The 18,644-nt window shown below is 36.3% G+C and overlaps 1 protein-coding gene across 1 annotated transcript in view; it reads left to right on the forward strand.

The window, feature by feature from the left end:
• Positions 1-18,644, forward strand: part of ash2 (Set1/Ash2 histone methyltransferase complex subunit ash2) — a 347,019-nt gene that overhangs the window by 124,741 nt on the left and 203,634 nt on the right. Inside the window, exons 5-6 of the mRNA XM_090370069.1 lie at positions 7,333-7,424; positions 10,206-10,301. Of these exons, the coding sequence (XP_090226195.1) occupies positions 7,333-7,424; positions 10,206-10,301 (188 nt within the window). The remainder of the gene's footprint in view (positions 1-7,332; positions 7,425-10,205; positions 10,302-18,644) is intronic.

Below are 18,644 nucleotides of genomic sequence, written 5' to 3' on the forward strand. Positions count from 1 at the left end.
GTTAGAAACAATCTTTATTTCAGGTTATGTTGATGTTTCTATAAAATGCTGGTATCCACCATTTCTGAGAGGGAAAGTGGTAGATGTCCACAGCCTATACTGTGTTTACCATAGCTTATACCAAAGTTTCCCAAACATTTTTAGTCGCGGAACATTTTTAATCTCACAACATATTCACAGAACACTTACGAAGCACAAGTTTAGCGGGAGCCAAAGAACTGTTGCTAATATTTTATTACATATGATGCACTGTGCATCAGGATATACTTCCCAAATTCAATTTATGCATTCCTTATATCTGTGTGACAACTCATCTCTGATAGCCCAACAATATCTGCCTTTAATGTCTTGACCATCACTTCAAATTTGTCAAATTTATTTATTATACTCCTAAAATTGGTGTACATGTAAGTATACATGCACCTGTTCTTACTCTCAGTTACCCTAACACAGCCAATGTATTTACTTGTTCCATGACGACTCTCAACAGCTCTTGAAAACTCCAGCACCTTGCTTTCCAGGCTGCTGCTCATTCTAATAGAACCAGTGCTAAATTCACTTTTCCCTCTGCCTGCAGCTACTCTTAGATTAGACTAATAGTGTTTGTATCCACCCCAATGTAGGAGTTTTCTGACCCACCTAGCACTGCCATGATAGCATCAGCAAATATTCTTGCACCCTTTCTATTTAAGTGCATCCCATGCCTGTAGAAGTGTCTCCTGTTAACAAGCACAGACCACACTGAGAAAAATTCTATCTCATCAGCCTTGCACAATAGCGCCAGGGCAAAATTGATTGACAAAGCTATCATCATATACAGTGGGCCCCACTTTATAATTGGTTTGCTCTATGATCAGATCACTTTATATTGGACTCTCCATCAGTGATCATCTGTCATTGTGTCATTGCAGTCATTGTGATCATCTTTGCAAATTGAATTTTAATTCTATTAATAATGATTCTAATTAATGAAAATATGAGAAATATTATGCACAGGCTATAAAAGTAAAGATCACAAATTTACACTTTATTACATTACCAATGAATAAAATTAAATTATGTGTAAAAATCGGAAGAATATTTTTTGGACCAAATGGTTGTTCCTCTCAGCCAATAGAAGCTTTGTATATGTGTTGGCCACATGTTTTGTTTTTTAATCCTTTAGTTGAAGTGATCTGTTCTGTTGTCCTCGATCAATATATTAGTTTTAATCAATTTTTTTAATCAATATGTACAATTCCCATTATAAAAATCACCTTTTAGAAAGATAAATAGCTTAGTTATACAGCAAAAAAATCAACTTTCAAGGCCTTAGAAAGAATTAACAAAAAACAATGTATTATTGGGTGCACATTACTATATTTTCATGATGTGCTGGTGTCTCTGGAATGAATTAATATCATAAAGTGGGGTCCACTGTTACTCCCAATTGTGTCTGGGCAGAATTACAGGCATTTTAGAAATTTTTATTTTTTTTATGAAAACTCCAAACATGAGAGGTATTAGAACCTATAGTACTTAGTACCATTCTTGGTTGGAGGTTGAGAAGATGAAAGAAGATATTTGTTGACATTAGACTTGAACTTCTGTAGATTGTAATTTTCAGGAAACACGTATGAAGGAAGGTTATTTCAGAAAATGGCAATTGAATGAATAAACGAGGAAGATGAAAAGTTGGTTCTGTGAGTTTGAAGTTGGATAGTAAATGGATGTTGGCCAGTGGTGGCACGTGTTTGAAAGAGAGAGTGGGAATTATAGAAGCCAATTCAGAAAAACAGTGACAATGGAAGTATCTGTAGAAAAGGCATGCAGCAGAAACAGTACATATATGAAACAGCGAGTGGAGAGACTGTTAGAGACGAGTCATTAATTAACCTAACTGCCCTCTTCTGAATGGAATCTAAAAGCCTGAGAGAGGTTTTAGGGGTACCGCCCCAGATGTGGGAACAATATTCCATGGTAGGGCAGATTTGCGATTTGTACAGAGTGAACAGCTGTTTGGAAGAAAAGTAACGCCGAGAGCGAAAGAGAAATTAACCTAACTGCCCTCTTCTGAATGGAATCTAAAAGCCTGAGAGAGGTTTTAGGGGTACCGCCCCAGATGTGGGAAGAATATTCCATGGTAGGGCAGATTTGCGATTTGTACAGAGTGAACAGCTGTTTGGAAGAAAAGTAACGCCGAGAGCGAAAGAGAAAACCAAGGTTTTTTTATATTGCCGAGGAAGCAATATTTGTAATGTGCTTGTGCCAAGAGAGATTAGAAGTCAGGGTAATCCCCAAAAGAGATATATCATTTTGCCTAGAAATCGGAGTGTCACTAAAGATAAGCATAGGAGCAGAAGAATCCTTTTTCCAAGATATAAGAGAAGACTGAGTTTTAGAAGGATTGAAATCAACTAAATTGTCTTTGCCCCACTGTAGAATTACCTGGAGATTGGCATTTAAGGAATTGGTAGCGGATATTTGAGAATTTTGGGGTGATTGAGCAGGGCAAGGTTTCTCAAAATGGAAAGTGGAATGCAATGTGCTATCATCGGCAAAACTATGGATAGGATTTCCAGTCAATGGAAGAAGGTCATTAATATACAAGAGGAAAAGAGTAGGGGAAAGAACCGAACCTTGGGGGACACCACCATTAGTGGAGAAGTTAGAAGAGATAGAGCCATCTACCATCACCCTCAGTGAGCAATCAGAGAGAAAAATGGATAACCAATTACAAAAAACAGTTGGCAAACCATAAGGCGGAAGCTTGTTTAGAAGACCTTTATGCGAAACACAATTGAAAGCCTTTGAGATGTCAAGAGCAACTGCTTGTGTTTCACCGAACTTTTCCATTGAATTTGTCCATAAATGGTAACATAAGCCAGAATATCACCAGTGGATCGTCACTGATGGAATCCATACTGGCGATCGTTGATCAGACAAAGGTTTCTAGATAGTTTAAGAGTTGGTGTTTAATTGATTTCTTCATTACTTTAGAAAGAGTAGAAGTAATTGCAATGCGACGATAATTGGATGGGAGGGATTTGTCACAAATTTCCAAGCAGAAGGAAAAACACCTTTGGAATAAGAAAGTGAAAAAAGGTGGCAGAGAACAGGAGTAAGCTCAGGATCACAGGATTTGAGAACAAATGGGGAAATACCATCAGGACCTGGAGCTTTCTTAGCATCAAAATTTGTCAAAATTCTTCTGACATCCTTTTGACAGAAGACCACAGGAGGCATTGACTGGAGCGTGTTGGGAATGGTGGGAGGTGTTTTACCTAGATCATTAATATATGAGTTGGAAGAAAAATGGGATGCTAGTAGGTCAGCTTTATCCTTGGCTGAAGTAACAACAGAACCATCTAGTTTTGACAGAGGTGGGAGCAGAGATGGGCATTAATACATGAGTTGGAAGAAAAATGGGATGCTAGCAGGTCAGCTTTATCCTTGGCTGAAGTAACAACAGAACCATCTGGTTTTGACAGAGGTGGGAGCAGAGATGGGCAAAAGGTGTGGCCAACAGCTTTGGCAAGAGACCAGAATGCTCGGCTACCATTAGGGCAAGAAGCAAGTTTTTTACTCTTAGCTCTTTCAAAATCTAGTTTGGACTGATTAATAACTGTTTTACAATTGTTGGAAGCTTTGGTGTAGGCAGAAAATGAAATTGAAAAATTGGAAACAAGCCGATTACGATATGCAATGTTCTTCTCTGGAACAGCCTTAGCACATTTATTGGAAAACCAAGGTTTAGATAAAGGACGAGATTTTAAAGTGGAGTGTGGAATAAAGGATTCCATTCCTACAAGAATAATTTCACTGACACGATCTGAGCAAACGTTGACATCAGAAGTTTTGAAACAATAATCCGACCAAGGAAAAGAAGAGAAATCTTGCCGATCATCCCATTTTGCATTGTTGTAATGCCAAACAATACAAGGTTGGGAATGGCCATGAGATAAAGGCTCCATTTGAGAAGAGACAATCACCAAGTTTTGATCTGAGGTGCCTAAAGGACCACTCACTCCGACCGTGTTTTTGAGAAAAAAGATCAAGCGTGTTGTGTGTATGGTTAGGATTGTCCGGTATTCTTGTAGGTAAATGAACAATCTGTTCAAGTAATTGCAAAAGCCTCAGCATCTCGACCAGCTGGGTCGGTGTGACTAGAAAACGGAAGCCAGCTGGAGTTGTGAACATTAAAATCACCAAGGAAAATTACCTCACTGTTAGAAAAGTTGGACTGGAGAATGTCAAGTTGCAAAGAGAGGAATTCAAAGAGCTCCAAGTGATTAGTGGAGTTGGGAGAACGGTAGAGACAACAGATGAATTTGACATAATGGGGTAGAGAAATTTTAAGCCATAGAAGATTGAAAAGAGGAGATTCCAAATTACTAAGTTCTGACTGGGAATATCGGAACAGACGTATACACAAGTACTACCTTTGAGGTGAAAGAAATCATACAGCGAATAATTTGGGTCACTGAGATGATCAGTAGTTGAATCAACCGATAACTGAGATTCTGTCAGGAAAAAGTACATGGGGTTTGGCAGACTGCAAGTGGAAATGGACATCATTGAGACAACATATATTTGTGAAATGAACTAAGAAGTGTTTGGGAGGTTTAGCAGATAAGCCTAGCAGATCTTTTTGCAGATAAGCCTACTCTATTAGTTTGAGAATTCATGGTGTATTCAATAGTAAGAAAAAGTGTGTGGGGGGGGGGATATGCTGTATGAAGTAATGAAATTTTTGGATATGGCATACGCATGGTAAGAATATACCCAGATCCTTGATGTAACGTGGCCTCGACAATGCTTCCCCCCATGCATACACACTACTCCGACTCCCTCCAGTCACTATCTGGCAGAGTATAGGTAGCAAGATTATACACTAGTTGATCCGGAAGCCTTCTAAAGAATTACAAATAGGTTCGGTCCGGTGTACTAACTAGCGGCTGGCCTGTGAACACCGTTTTAGAGCTGTACCCTCGAAATGTAAGGAAGATTGGATCTCGCCAGCATGTTCATCATAAACTGAAAAGTCATTAGTCATACTCCATGATGGAAGAGATGGGGAAGGGTTGACTGGAACTTAGCTCTGGAGACTAAACATGGGTTCCGCCACTTCAAGCTTTCAGTAAGCAAAGTGATGGTATTGCACCACTTTGCTTTTTCTAGGTGGTTGATGAGAGTTATCAACTAATCTAGTCATCAAATAAATTTATCACTGTGACATAACACCAACCACCTAGAAATTAAACCTAAATTGACCTGTACTCATTAAGTAAGTCTGCAGATCTTCTACTCTTATTGTCATTAGTGCCAACGTGAACAACAGTTTGACCCTTTGTGCCCCTCGAAGATGATATCTGCTCTGCAACGTCATCAAATTTTGCACCTGCCAGACATACCCTGGTCCTATTCCACCTATCCTTTTTGCACAATATATTTCCCGTCTTCCTGACAATGGAGTCACGGACAATAACTAGCTCCTGTGGGACCAGCGCATTCTACCCTGAAGATTGTCGCTGTGTAGCCTGATGCACAAGAGTGAGCTCTTCAACTGCATATTGAAAAATTAAACTGCTATAATATTGTTTTGAAAACCAACACAATAATTTTGATTTCACCAAGTATTGTTAGCATTAAGGGGTCTTGGTAGTCTTCTGAAATCATGTTATAATGTAGGTGTCAATAGTTTTTTTTTTTGAAACTTTTTACTTTCTCAAACGAACACTTGATAATATGCTAACAGTATTATTTAAAAAAAAAAAAACCAATGTTTTGATTAAAATAAAGGTTAACTGAATGTAGATTTTGTATGTTGGGCAGACTGGGCAAGATGAATGTGATACACTGTGTTTTATTTCTGTGATATTTGCTTTCCCTCTACACTCCCTGTACCATTCTTTAGTAGTGCCAATTGGTCTACACAGCTGACCCAGTACAGACGTTAATTCCTGCTGTAAATAAGTAAGATATGCTGTAACAGTATTATTTATTTTTTTTAAAAACTTTTGAAAAAAATAGACAACTAAATGTAGATTTTGTATACTAGTGTTATTTTTCCTTAACATAGGATGTTTAGTATTTTACAGTAATGAACTGGGAGACTACTAAATAAGCAGTGGTCATAGGCATAATGGTAGCTGAATTACATTTCTCAATGTTTTGCTTTCCCTCTATACTGCTTGTACCATCCTTTAGCAGTGCCAGTGCTACACAGTTGACCTATTACAGATGTTAATTCTGGCTGTAAATAAGTAAGCACTATTTGTATGCTGGAACAATATTATTTATTTTTTTAAAAACCTGTAATTTTTTTAGCTTAGCACAGCTGCAGATAACACAAATTTAAATTATTCTTTGGAAGTTAGTGTCTCCTAGATATCACTGTTAACTAACATCCAAACATACTAAAGTTATTGCCTTTGGAAGACAAAAATTACTTTGAGAACAATAATGGATATCTTTCAAGCAATTCCTTGTGATAAATAAATTTATAACTTTTCTAAAGGTAGGCCTAGTCCTTTAGAGTTTGGCTTGCAGTTCAACTGTTTATCTGCTAGTTAATGGTAAAAGAAAAAGTTCACTTTACTTTGTTCTTTCATTTCTCACTTTTTTTCTAAAAATTCTTCATTTTTTTTTTTTTTAACATGAATCTCTCAGGGTTTCAAGCGCTTGCCAGTAGGTTAACTTTCTAAGTTCTCAAAGTAAACTGTTTTTTTTTTTTTTCAGGGGAGCAGTGTGTAACTCTGGGAAAGACATCATAACTGGGTATCAACCAATGCTAATTGTACCATACTATATTGAGAGAGTACTGAACATTCAAATTTATTGAGCATCATATGTGCTCATAAAAATGTATTTTTTTTTTGTCTTCTTCCAAAATTTTATCACTTCTTAAATTTGAACAGTTGATTAATCACTTTCATCTCACACTAATTACTTTTTGGTAATGAGTGTGAGATGAGTAATGAGTGTGAGATCTAGTATTAATTTTTCACTTCATGCTTTAAGTTTTGTGATTTTTCCTCTTAAGCTTAATTAAACTGAAAAGTTATCTGACTGCATCCAAAATTTCCTAAATTATAAACATAGGATACCTTATTACCCAGATAGAATATTCTGGAAATACTTCAAAAAGTTAAAAGAGTTAAAAAAAAAAAAAAAAAAAGAGTTAAAAGAGTTAGAAAAGAGTTTAAAAAAAAAAAAAAAAAATTCCCCACTTAATTCTGATTTTGATTAGTGATTCATATTGTTAATGCATTATACATGTGATACTTACTAACCTCAGATATAATTATTTATTTTATTATATAAATTATTTACTTTTTTTTCCCTCTTCAGATTTCAGCCAGATGTGCTCAACGGCTATTGCTAATCTCATGCATCAGAGTGCTGTAGAAGGTTGCCCGAGAACTATGTTTTCCAAGGATAAGGTATTCTATGCTCATAATTAATTTAATATGAGAGGTTATTTTTTATCTTTTCTTATGGGGCTCAATTTACAAAGTTTATAGTCATGAGGTCAGTCAAGAGTGCCAAAATATTAGTTTTTTTTTGTGCTAATAAATAACAATAATAAATAATAATAATAAAAATAAAATAACAAAAAAAAAAATAAATAAAAACAACAGAAGCCTTATCTAAGTCATAATAATACATATTTTGTTGGCGCCTCCGTAGCCAGGTGGGCAGGAGTAACAGTGTGTAGCACACGCTTCTTGATTAGACCGGGGTTTGAGCCTGTGACCACCAAATACGGAGGATGCGGAAAGGTCAGGGAATGACCACCGCATATCCCTGGAGCAATATGGCCTTAGTTGCTAATGCTCCTAAAAACCAAATAACAAACAAACAAACATATTTTGTTAAGATTTTCTTTTATTTATAAAATAAACTAAGAGAATAAATAACATAATTGAAATAAAAATATAGTACATATGTAATTAGTATTACAATATAGTAAAAGTACAAACCAATTAACTCTTTAATCTAATTTAGAGAAAGAAAGAATCAAATTTTCTGAACTACAGCACAGACATTATTAAATCTTTATCAGTATTACTGCAAGCCAACACATTCCATATTATGTTCATTCCATTTTGGGCATCTTTTTTTAGAAGGTGGACTGTGTGCTTTTTCTCTTTAATCACCATTAACAAAAACTTCATTGTTTTCATTGGTACTCAGCATCTGTTCTTGTATTCTCATTGCTGTGGTTGCAACATCATTCACATTAACAAACTCCTCAAATTTGCTATCAAAAATCCATATGCTCCTGCAAAGTCTCCTACTCCTCAACTGCTATCATATTCATTTTCTGCACCATGTTTTTCGATGATATTCTCTCAGAAGTCGCTCTTTCTGAAACAGTTGATTAAATGTAACAGAAAGATAATGCTTTCTGTTACATTTGATGCAGTTCCATCCTAAGAAATAATATTTCAGATAGCATCAAAGATATTCCACATCGGCTGTAAATTGTTCCCTCCTATGATGCAGATCAAGTACCTTATCAGGTGGGCTCTATACATTGCAGATCAATTGCCTTATCAAATGGGCTCTGTATGCTCTCTTGAGGTTATAAATAAGGCCTTGATTCAGTGGCTGCATAAAACTTGTGATACTGGGAAGTAAAAACAGTAGCTATATATTCGTCAACATTAAGTGCCTCATCAGAATGTGCTTAGTGATCTAGAATTATTATTCTAGATCATATAACAAGATAACAAGAATCACTTTCACTTTCTTTGTTTTCTGAAGCCATTCTTCTGCCCACTCTCAGTATTTCTGAAGCCATTCTTCTGCCCACTCTCAGTATTTCTGAAGCCATTCTTCTGCCCACTCTCAGTATCCAAGACTGAAAAATTTTGACTGTAAGCCAAGCACTTTGATTGGCCTCATACTTGCATGGAAGTTGATAACTCCTTTAAAAACATCATCTTAGTTTGGAAAATTTGCCAACCACAAGTGGGCATAGTTTTGTACTGCCAGTATTTGCTTGTTCCTTGAGGACACCCCAAGCAGGTCTTGACTTATTCTACACCTTGCTTTACAGACTGTGCCATGTTCTAATAGAAGCAGTGCAAGAATCACTTTCACCTCTGCCCACAGTTACTGTTAATCTGTATAGAGTATGTCTTCAGAACAGCAGTTTTCTGACCCACCTAACATTGCCTCAGTGGTATCAGCAAATATTCTTGTACCCTAGAAAGAGTCTCTCCTGTTAACAAGTACATACCATGCTGAGAAAAATCTACCCCATGAGCCTTGCACATTCTTTCTTTGGCCGAATTGATTGACAAGGCTTTCAATATGTACTCCCTCCTATCGTGTCTGGGCAGGATTGCAGACACTTTCAATTTCAACCCTAACTCACTACTTTTTCTCAACATTGCTTTGTACTTGTTAATTAAATCCTCAGATCTCCTTAATATCATTAGTGCCAAGGTGTAATAATATCACCTTCTAAATAAATAAATAATAACGATAAACAATGCACCAAAGTTATACTTCTGTATCACAGTCAGTTCACTCGATGACTCCGTAATGTATTTTCAGGCACTGATGTAATGCTAATTTTTTCTTCAAACAATGCAGTAAACTTTAACAGATATAAAGAAAAATATAAATATAATATTCAAGATATAAATAATATAATATATCTTATTAAATGCCAACACAACTGTAATGCATGCTACATAGGCAGTACAGCTAAGTTTGGATAAACCAGAACAGCAAATACCAGAGTTTATTATCACAGTAATATTCGGTCAAACTGTTCTGTAACAGAGCTCATCCAACATGTGTAATCTTGCAATTCTAATAAAAGATTCACCAATAACCTTAGTTGAACTAAGTTCTAGTCATAAATTAATAATATAATATGAAGCCTTAGCTATTGAATAGTTCTGTCAAAATTTACCATATGAAGTTCTGATTGGAAAATTATCAGCAAACATTTCGCCAGTATGGCCTCTAACATGTATAAAATTCCCTACACGATTCAACAATGCATTCTGGGAGTTGAGTTCACTGTAAAAAAAAAGTCCAACTTCTTTTCATCACATTACCAACTGCTGATGTTTTCAAAAGTAATAAGAATAAGTAATAAATAATAAGAATTTTCTGTGTTACTTAATTTTTTTTATTAATGTTAAACTGTATTTTCAGTACTTTTTCAGAAATCTAATATTAGCAGCATATATTCTTTGTAGGAAGTCATTCCATATATAGAAAAGAATTGGGAGAGTCTTACTGCTATGCAAAGAAGAATAAAACAGACATGGCACAATACTGTTTATAAAGCACTTGTAAGTATAGATGTTTGTTATTTAATATTAGTTTTGTCATGAAACACGGTGTTAGGAAGCTAGTATCATCTCAGTACTGCATTTTATTTAATTTTGAAAGGAAATATACCTTACAGACATAAATTTACGGGTATGATGCATTACTACTCCATGGTTGCTTTTACAATAATTGGTGGTCTGATGAATGATGAAATGTAATTATTAGTTGTTAATGCATAAAATAATTATAAAATTATTACAACTTTGAAAGTATTACAGAGAGAGAGACTTCATTATTTGGTCTTTGGTTGTGTATGATTTTGTTACAGGAAGAGCCACCAGTTTTCTCATGTGACAAGTGGGGGTGATACTTCTTACACCAACTTGTTATGATGCAGTTCAAAATAGAACAAAGGGTAGGAATGGACTCTCCAAAGGTGCATGCTCCAATAGTGATATACCACTACTACTTAGAAAGAGGACATCAAAAGTAGCAACATTAATTGATTCAGTAAAATTCAGTTCTGTTACAGAGTATTTTTAACAAAATTTTTTATTTTTATCTTGTTTTGATAAAGCTGTTTATGATGAAAGAAAAATTATTTATGAAAACCTGAAAACCACAAATTTAATGCAGGAACAAATAAATGCTAATTTGGTAACTCCTGCTCTATGCATGACCTTGTAGAATAAAATATGGCAAATGAAAGAATAAAGAAATGCAGCCAACATTTGCTTGAATAAAAAAGTGCAAGTCTTGATAAGTCAGATTCTGTTCAGGAAAAACAAAAATATGATAAAAGAATTTAGCTTACACCTACAATTCGTAGATGGCTCTTATAAACCAGTGCAATACCACCACTTTGCTTAATGGAGGCTTCAAGTGGTGGAACCCATGTTTTGTCTCCAGAGCAAAGCTCTGGTAAATCTTCCCCATCTCTTCCATCATGCAGTACAATTGATGTCTTTTGAGGTTATGAAGTACATCATGGCGAGATCCAATCTTGCTTACATTTCGAGGGTACATCTCTAAAACGATGTTCGCAGGCCGGTTGCTAGTTAGTACACCAGACTGAACCTATTGGTAATTCTCACGGAGTCTTCCTGATCAGCAAGTGTATAATCTTGCTGCCTCTACGCTGCCAGATAGTGATGGGAGGGAGTCCGAGTAGTATGCGGGGGGGGGGGGTATTATTGAGGCTGTGTCATGTCAAGAAGCTGGGTATATTCTTACCATGTGTACGCCCTATCCAAAAATTTTATTAATTCATACAGCATGTGTCCCCCCGACACCTTTTTTTACTACTGAATACACCATGAATTGCCAAACTAATAGAGTAAATCTATCTGCAAAAAGATCTACATCTCTCAAACACTTCCTAATCTCAATATGTTTGAGACCTACATGCTCAGACACACTGAGATTAGAACTGAGACCACGTATATTTTCACAAATATACATGATCTCAGTTCTAATCTCAATAATATCCATTTCCACTTAAGTATGCCAAACCCCACGTACTTTTTCTGACAGAATCTAAATTATCAGTTGATTCAAACCCCTTTGCTTCAAAGGTATTGTGCATATGTTCATTTTGATATTCCTTGTCACTTAGACTTAGTAATTTGGAATCTCTTCTTTTTGATCCTCTCTGACTTAAAATCTCTTTACCACATTTATCTGTTGCCTCTATCATTCTCTTGACTTTCTCCAGTTCAATTTTCCTAATAATGAGATAATTTTCCTTGGTGATTTTAATGTTCACAACTCCAGCTGGCTTCTGTTTTCTAGTCACACCGACCCAGCTGATCGAGATGCTGAGGCTTTTGCAATCACTAATGATCTTGCACACCGATTGTTTATTTACCTACCAGAATACCAGACAATCCTAACCACAAAGTCAACATGCTTGATCTTTTTCTCACAAATAACCCTTCTAAGTACATGGTCGAGGCGAGTGGTCCTCTAGGCACCTCTGATCACAACTTGGTGATGGGCTCTTGTCCAATGGAGCCTTTCTCTCATGGCCATTCCCAACCATGTATTGTTTGGCATTACAAGAATGCAAAATGGGATGATCTGTGAGATTTATTTTCCTTGGTCGGATTACTGTTTCAAAACTTATGATGTCGTTTGCTCAGATCATGTTAGTGAAATTATTCTTGTAGGGATGGAATTCTTTATTCCACACTCCACCTTAAAATTCCATCCTTTATCTAAACCTTTGTTTTCCAATAAATATGCTAAGGCTGTTCAAGAGAAGAACGTTGCATATCTTAACTGGCTTGCGTCCAGTTTCATTTGTTGCCTACACCAAAGCTCACAAAAATTGTAAAGGAGTTATTAATCAGTCTAAACTAGAATTTAAACAAGCTAAGAGTAGAAAACTTGCTTCTTGTCCAAATGGTTTGCTGGGGATTCTGGTCTCTTGCCAAAGCTGTTGGCTGCTATTTTACCCATCTCTTTTCCCATTTATGTCAAAACCAAATGATTCAATTGCCACTTCAGCCAATGATAAAGCTGACCTGCTGGCACCCTATTTTTCATCGAAATCATGTATTAATCTTGGTAATCCACTTCTCACCATTCTCAGTATGCTCCATTCAATGCCTCCTATGGTCTTCCTTCAAAAAGGGTGTCAGAAGAATCTTGATGCCAAGAAAGCTCTAGGTCCTGATGGTATTTCTCCATTGGTTCTCAAAATGTGTACTCCTAAACTTACTCCTGTTCTGTGTTGCCTTTTTTTCACTTCCTTATTCCAAAGGTATTTTTCCTTCTGCTTGGAAATTTGCTCGTACCCAACCATTTCCTAAAAAGGGTGACAAATTCCTCCCATCCAGTTATCGTCCCATTGCAATTACTTCAACTCCTTTTAAAGTAATGGAGAAATCAATTAACTGCCAAGTCTTAAACTATCTAGAAACCTTCCATCTGATCAACAGTTGTCAGTATGGATACTGTCAGTATTGATCCACTTGTGATATTCTTACTTATGTTACCCACCTATGGACAAATTCAGTGGAAAAGTTTGGTGAAACTCAAACAGTTGCCCTGACATTTCAAAATCTTTTGATTGTGTTTGGCATAAAGGTCTTCTAAATAAGCTTCCATCTTATGGTTTGCCAATTGGTTTTTGTAATTGGGTATCCAGCTGGTAGATGGCTCTCTGTCTTCTGACTTCTCCACTAATGCCAGTGTTCTCCAAGGTTCAGTTCTTTCTCCCACTCTTTTCCTCTTATACATTAATGACCTCCCATTGCCCTGAAATCCTATCCATAGTTTTGCTGATGATAGCACATTGCATCTCACTCTGCAGTTTGAGAAACTTGCCCTGCTGAAACATCTTCAACTTCCGAAGATCTACTACCAATTCCCTAAATGATGATCTCCAGGTAATTCTCCAGTGGGGCAAAGATAAATTAGTTGATTTCAATCCTTCTAAAACTCATTCCCATCTTATATCTCGCAAAAAGGATTCTTCTGCTTCTGTGCTTATCTTCAATGACACTCTGATGATTTCTAGACAAGATCATATATCTCTATTGAGGATTACCGTGACTTCTAAACTCTATCTATCTATCTCTCTCTCGGCATAAGCACATTACAAATATTGCTTCCCCTACATATAAAAAATTTAGTTTTGTCTTTCGCTCTCAACGTTACTTTTCTTCCGAACAGTTGTGTACTAGAGGCCTGCTTGGGCCGGGTAACACAAACAATGTTCAGGCTTGGGTCAGGTACAAATAATCATAAGGAATTGTTCTTTCAAATATTTTGGAATTTTTTCGGGCTAATTCTTACATATGTTTACATTTTTTTTTTTTTTTTATGTACAATGGGGCCCTCACTTCTGATGACATGCGATATTCTCAGGAACCAATTTACCTTCCATATGATCTTTTATTTTAAGGAATGGTGATATTTACAGGAACTGATGGCTTTCCAATATAGCTGGAACGATGCATTGGTGGAAATTTTCAGACGTGTGCAGAACATCATTCATATGATTATTCTCAACCAGTAATGTCTTTGTTATTGTTCAACACAACATTCCCCCATGTTACAGTACTTTGAACGCCGACCGGGCTAGCCAGGTGGGTAAAGCGCCTGCCTGGCAACCCAAAGGTCGTGAGTTTGAATCCTGCCTTGGATCAGAGTAAATGCAAAAAACTTTGGGAGGTGCATTATGGCCACAGAAGCCGATGCGCCAACAACTAACAAAAAAAAAAAAAAAAAGTACTTTGAACAATTTCTTTATCTTTTGTTTGATGCACTTGTCCAGTGTGTAAGCAGAGTGCATTTTCGTTAATTATACGAAACCGGCCCCTTCCAGAAGTGACTGCTCAGGAGAATGTTCATCACTAAGGATGAGGCTAATTTAGCTGGACATAAGCCTGTGGAAGATAGGCTCACCCCTGTTGGGTGCCAATATCTCTGGAGGTTTTACACTGAAGCCTTTGCTGGTGTATCATCTTAACATCCCCAGATTATTTAAACAACAAAACATCAACAAAGGCATGCTGGGAGTGTTTTGGTGCAGCAATAAGAAGGCTTGGGTTACAAGATAGATCTTCAATGAATGGGCACTTAACTCTTCACTGAAGGACAGAAAACTTATCTTGAGAAAAATAAGCTTCCTGCGAAGGTGCTGCTCCTGCTGGCTAATGCACCAGGCCACAATCACGACCTTGTCCATCTCTTGAGGCACAATTTGACTTTGTGCAAGTCAAATTTTTGCCACCCAACACCACTCCTCTTCTTCAACTAATGGTGCAGCAAGTGATTGCAAACTTCAAGAAAATCTATACCAAGAAAATGTTCGCAAGTTGCTTTGCAGCGACCTCCATTGAAATTGATCTCACCTTCAAAGGTTTTTGGAGGCCGAGGTACAACATCTTGGATTGTGTGAGGCTAATCGTAAGTTCTTGGGATGATGCTTCCACCAGATGCATAAATTCAGCCTGGAAAAACATCTGGCCTTTAATCATCCATAACTTTGACTGATTTGAAGGTGATGGTGCTTTGACAAATGATATTGTCACTCTTGGTAAATCAGTGGGTCTGGAGGTTGATGAAGAGGATGAGGAGGACCTTAACGAGGCTCATGGTTGTGAGCTAAAGACAGAGAAGCTACAAGAGTTGGAGAAAATTATGAAGAGTGACACTTGAGAGGAAGAGGACACCCAAAAAGTGTAAGCTGAAGAGTTGAAGAATGTCATTTCTTGTTGGGAACATTTAAGAGAAGTGGTAAAAAAACACCCCAACATCAGTGTTTTACTGAATTCATGATGTGCAAAAAAGTTATTTCTTACTTCAGGAAGCTACAAAAAAAGTCGTCAGAAACAGTCTACTTTGGACAGTTTCTTTGACTATTTCTTGATTATTTATTAAATAAATAATCAAGAAATAGTATTAAATAATCAAGAATAATGGTTTATAAAACACTTATTTTTAATGTAAAAATCAAGTATAACATGCAAGAAATACCTATTTTATGTGTTGTTGGGGTGGCAAGAGTTTAGAAAAAATTACAGGAAATCAATGTATTATTGATTTCAACATACAATGGGTTTTTTGGAACAAATTACCAACAGATGTTGACGCTTCACTATTTAAATTTTTAAAGGATTTTTAGAAAAAATGTGTATTATTTGCCTGTTGCCAGTTTTAATTGACCAATACAGTGCACTTCTTTCGTGGAACTGCTCGCCAGCAATGCCAGCTCCAAATTAAATTTTAGTGTGGCCAGATTAGCAGAGCAAGAACGTCAAATCAATTTAAGTAGCGACAGTGTTGACTATTTTATTTCTGCACAACAGTTTGAAATAAAAATCATGCAAAGGGAAGGACTGGTAGAGGTGGATATCGATGTTCGTTTTGCAATTATATTAAATATGGTAAATTGAAAATTTATTACATTTTATTTTTTTAATAATTAATATTGATAATTATTTTGGTTAATTATTATTGTTATATGATTATTAATATTGAATTTTGAATGTGAAAGTTTATTTTTTATTATTATGAAACTTCAGAAAATAATGCTAGCAATTTTATTTATATAAAAAGTTTCAGTCTGACTGAGATAAAAATTGGTTCGGGTGGGTCAGGTATGGGTAATGAATTTGAAAAATAAATTCTGGCTTGTTTTCGGTTGGGTCGTCTAGACTTTGGGCTGGGCTGGGTAAAAATAAAAAATGTCCTAGGCCTGTACAGACCTCTACTGTGTACAAATCCACCCTGCCATGGAATATTGTTCTCACTTCTGGGGTGGTGCCCCCGAAACCTCTTTCAGGCTTCTAGAATCCATTCAGATTTAGGTTAAGTAATGACTCATCTCTAACAGAGCCTCTCCATTCTCTGTCCCACAGACGTTCTGTTTATGCCTTTCTATAGATACTTCTATGGGCACTGTTCTTCTGAATTCTTCTATAATTTCCACTCTCTCTCTCTGTCTTCCAAAGCAGTCTGAACATGTGCTGCAACCCTCAACATCCTTTTACTGTCCAACTTCAAACTCACAGAACCAACTTTTCTTCTTCATTTATTCATTCAACATCCAGAAAATGGATGTTGAATGAATAAACCCTCATACGTATTTCCTGAAAATTGCGATCTGCATAAGTTCAAGTCTAATGTCAACAAATATCTTCTTTCATCTTCTCAAGCTTCAACCCATGCACGGTACTAAGTACTGTAGGTATTAGAACCTACAGTCTCTCATGTTTGGGGGTTTTCATAAAAAAAAAAAAAAAAAAAAACCTCCACATTCTTAAAGTTTCTACACAAATCAGAGCAGAAAGATGTTTGTTCTAAAAACATTCCCATTAGAGTTCCACTCATTTGGAAAAAAATAACAGTTTTGCTAAAGTCAGAATTGGCAATCTAATTCAACTTTAGTATTCTAAAATTGGATTTTAGGCTGTTTTAAAATAAAGAGGAACATATGCAAAATAATTATACTTTGGATATTGTGGTGTATAATTTTGAGTAGACTTTGTAATTGCTTTTGAACTAAGCAAGTACACTGTTCTGTGATATTATATCTTATTAGTTGCAGTGGGCCTCATAACATTCAAACCTTTACTTGTTATTGTAATTACCGGTAATCACTCTATTTTATTAATTTTTTAAGGTACTTGCTTTGTGGCTTTTCCAGCCCCAAATTTGCTAGTCATTATAATTTGTGATTAAGGGGTTTAATAGAACAAGGTTTGATGTTTATATTTTATGCAGTATATGGTTCAAAATCATTAGCATTAAATTTTGCTTTCATTGTGTGCTCATAGACTCTCAAAATTGAGCTTTATACATTTACATTTTCTACTTTGCCATTTTTTTTATTACAAATGCATAAGTCGTTGGTTGGCTAAAAAAAAAAAAAAGATAAATAAACAACAGAGCTGAAGGGGTAAAAATGTAGGATATTCAGAACACGAAGTTGAAGTTAATAGCAGTAGTAATGGATGCATGTGATGCAAGAAACCAAGCGTATGAGCTTATGTAGCATCAGCCAAAAAAAAATCAAACCAATTTCACACATCCATTCCAGATAAAAGTTTGTCCAGTTCCTCCTTGAATTTATTTAAGTCATTAACTTCCACAATGACAGTTGGAAGTTTGTTCCAGCAATTAACCACCTGCTGACTAAAGGAAAATTTCTGCACATCTATTCTACAACTGTCTTTCCTCAGTTTGAATTTATGCCACCCTCAGGTTTGTAATCTGAGCAAGCAGAAGAATCCTGTCAGAATTTGGCATGCTCAATCCATTCAAGGCCTTATACACCTCAATCAGATCACCTTGAGGGTGCCTAGTCTCCAGCCGCTACAATTTGCAGAACTTAAGCCTTTCTTGGTAAGAGGGCACCTTTGTTCCCTTGGCCAATCTTGTTGTCCTTCTCTATACACGCTCAAGCAATTCTACATCCTTCCTAAAATGAGGCCTCCAGACCTGTACTCAAGGTGTGGCTTGACCACTGCCTTATACAAAGGGATAATCACTTCCTTTTCCCTAATAGCAAAATTCCTGTATATCATTGACAATACCTCATGACCTGCTCTGACAGCTTGTCTGCATTGCTCAGGAAACTTCATATCTGACTGCACAATTACTCCCAGATCTTTTTCATTTTCTACCATCCTAAGTGTAGCACCACACAGTTGGTACGTTTCTCTGGGGTTACTTCTACCCATATGCTGTACTTTGCATTTGTCAATGTTAAACTTCAGTTGCCAGTTCTCAGCCTCTACCCAAATTTTCTAGATCCTGTTGCAGCAGCACACTGTCATTACTGTCATTAACAACCTGCCAACCTTTGTATCATCTGCAAACTTCGACATTAAGCCTGATCAATATCATTG

The sequence above is a fragment of the Mastigoproctus giganteus genome, chromosome 3, assembly GCF_048544385.1.
Source record: "Mastigoproctus giganteus isolate SK-2022 chromosome 3, ASM4854438v1, whole genome shotgun sequence".
Classification (NCBI taxonomy): domain Eukaryota; kingdom Metazoa; phylum Arthropoda; class Arachnida; order Uropygi; family Thelyphonidae; genus Mastigoproctus; species Mastigoproctus giganteus.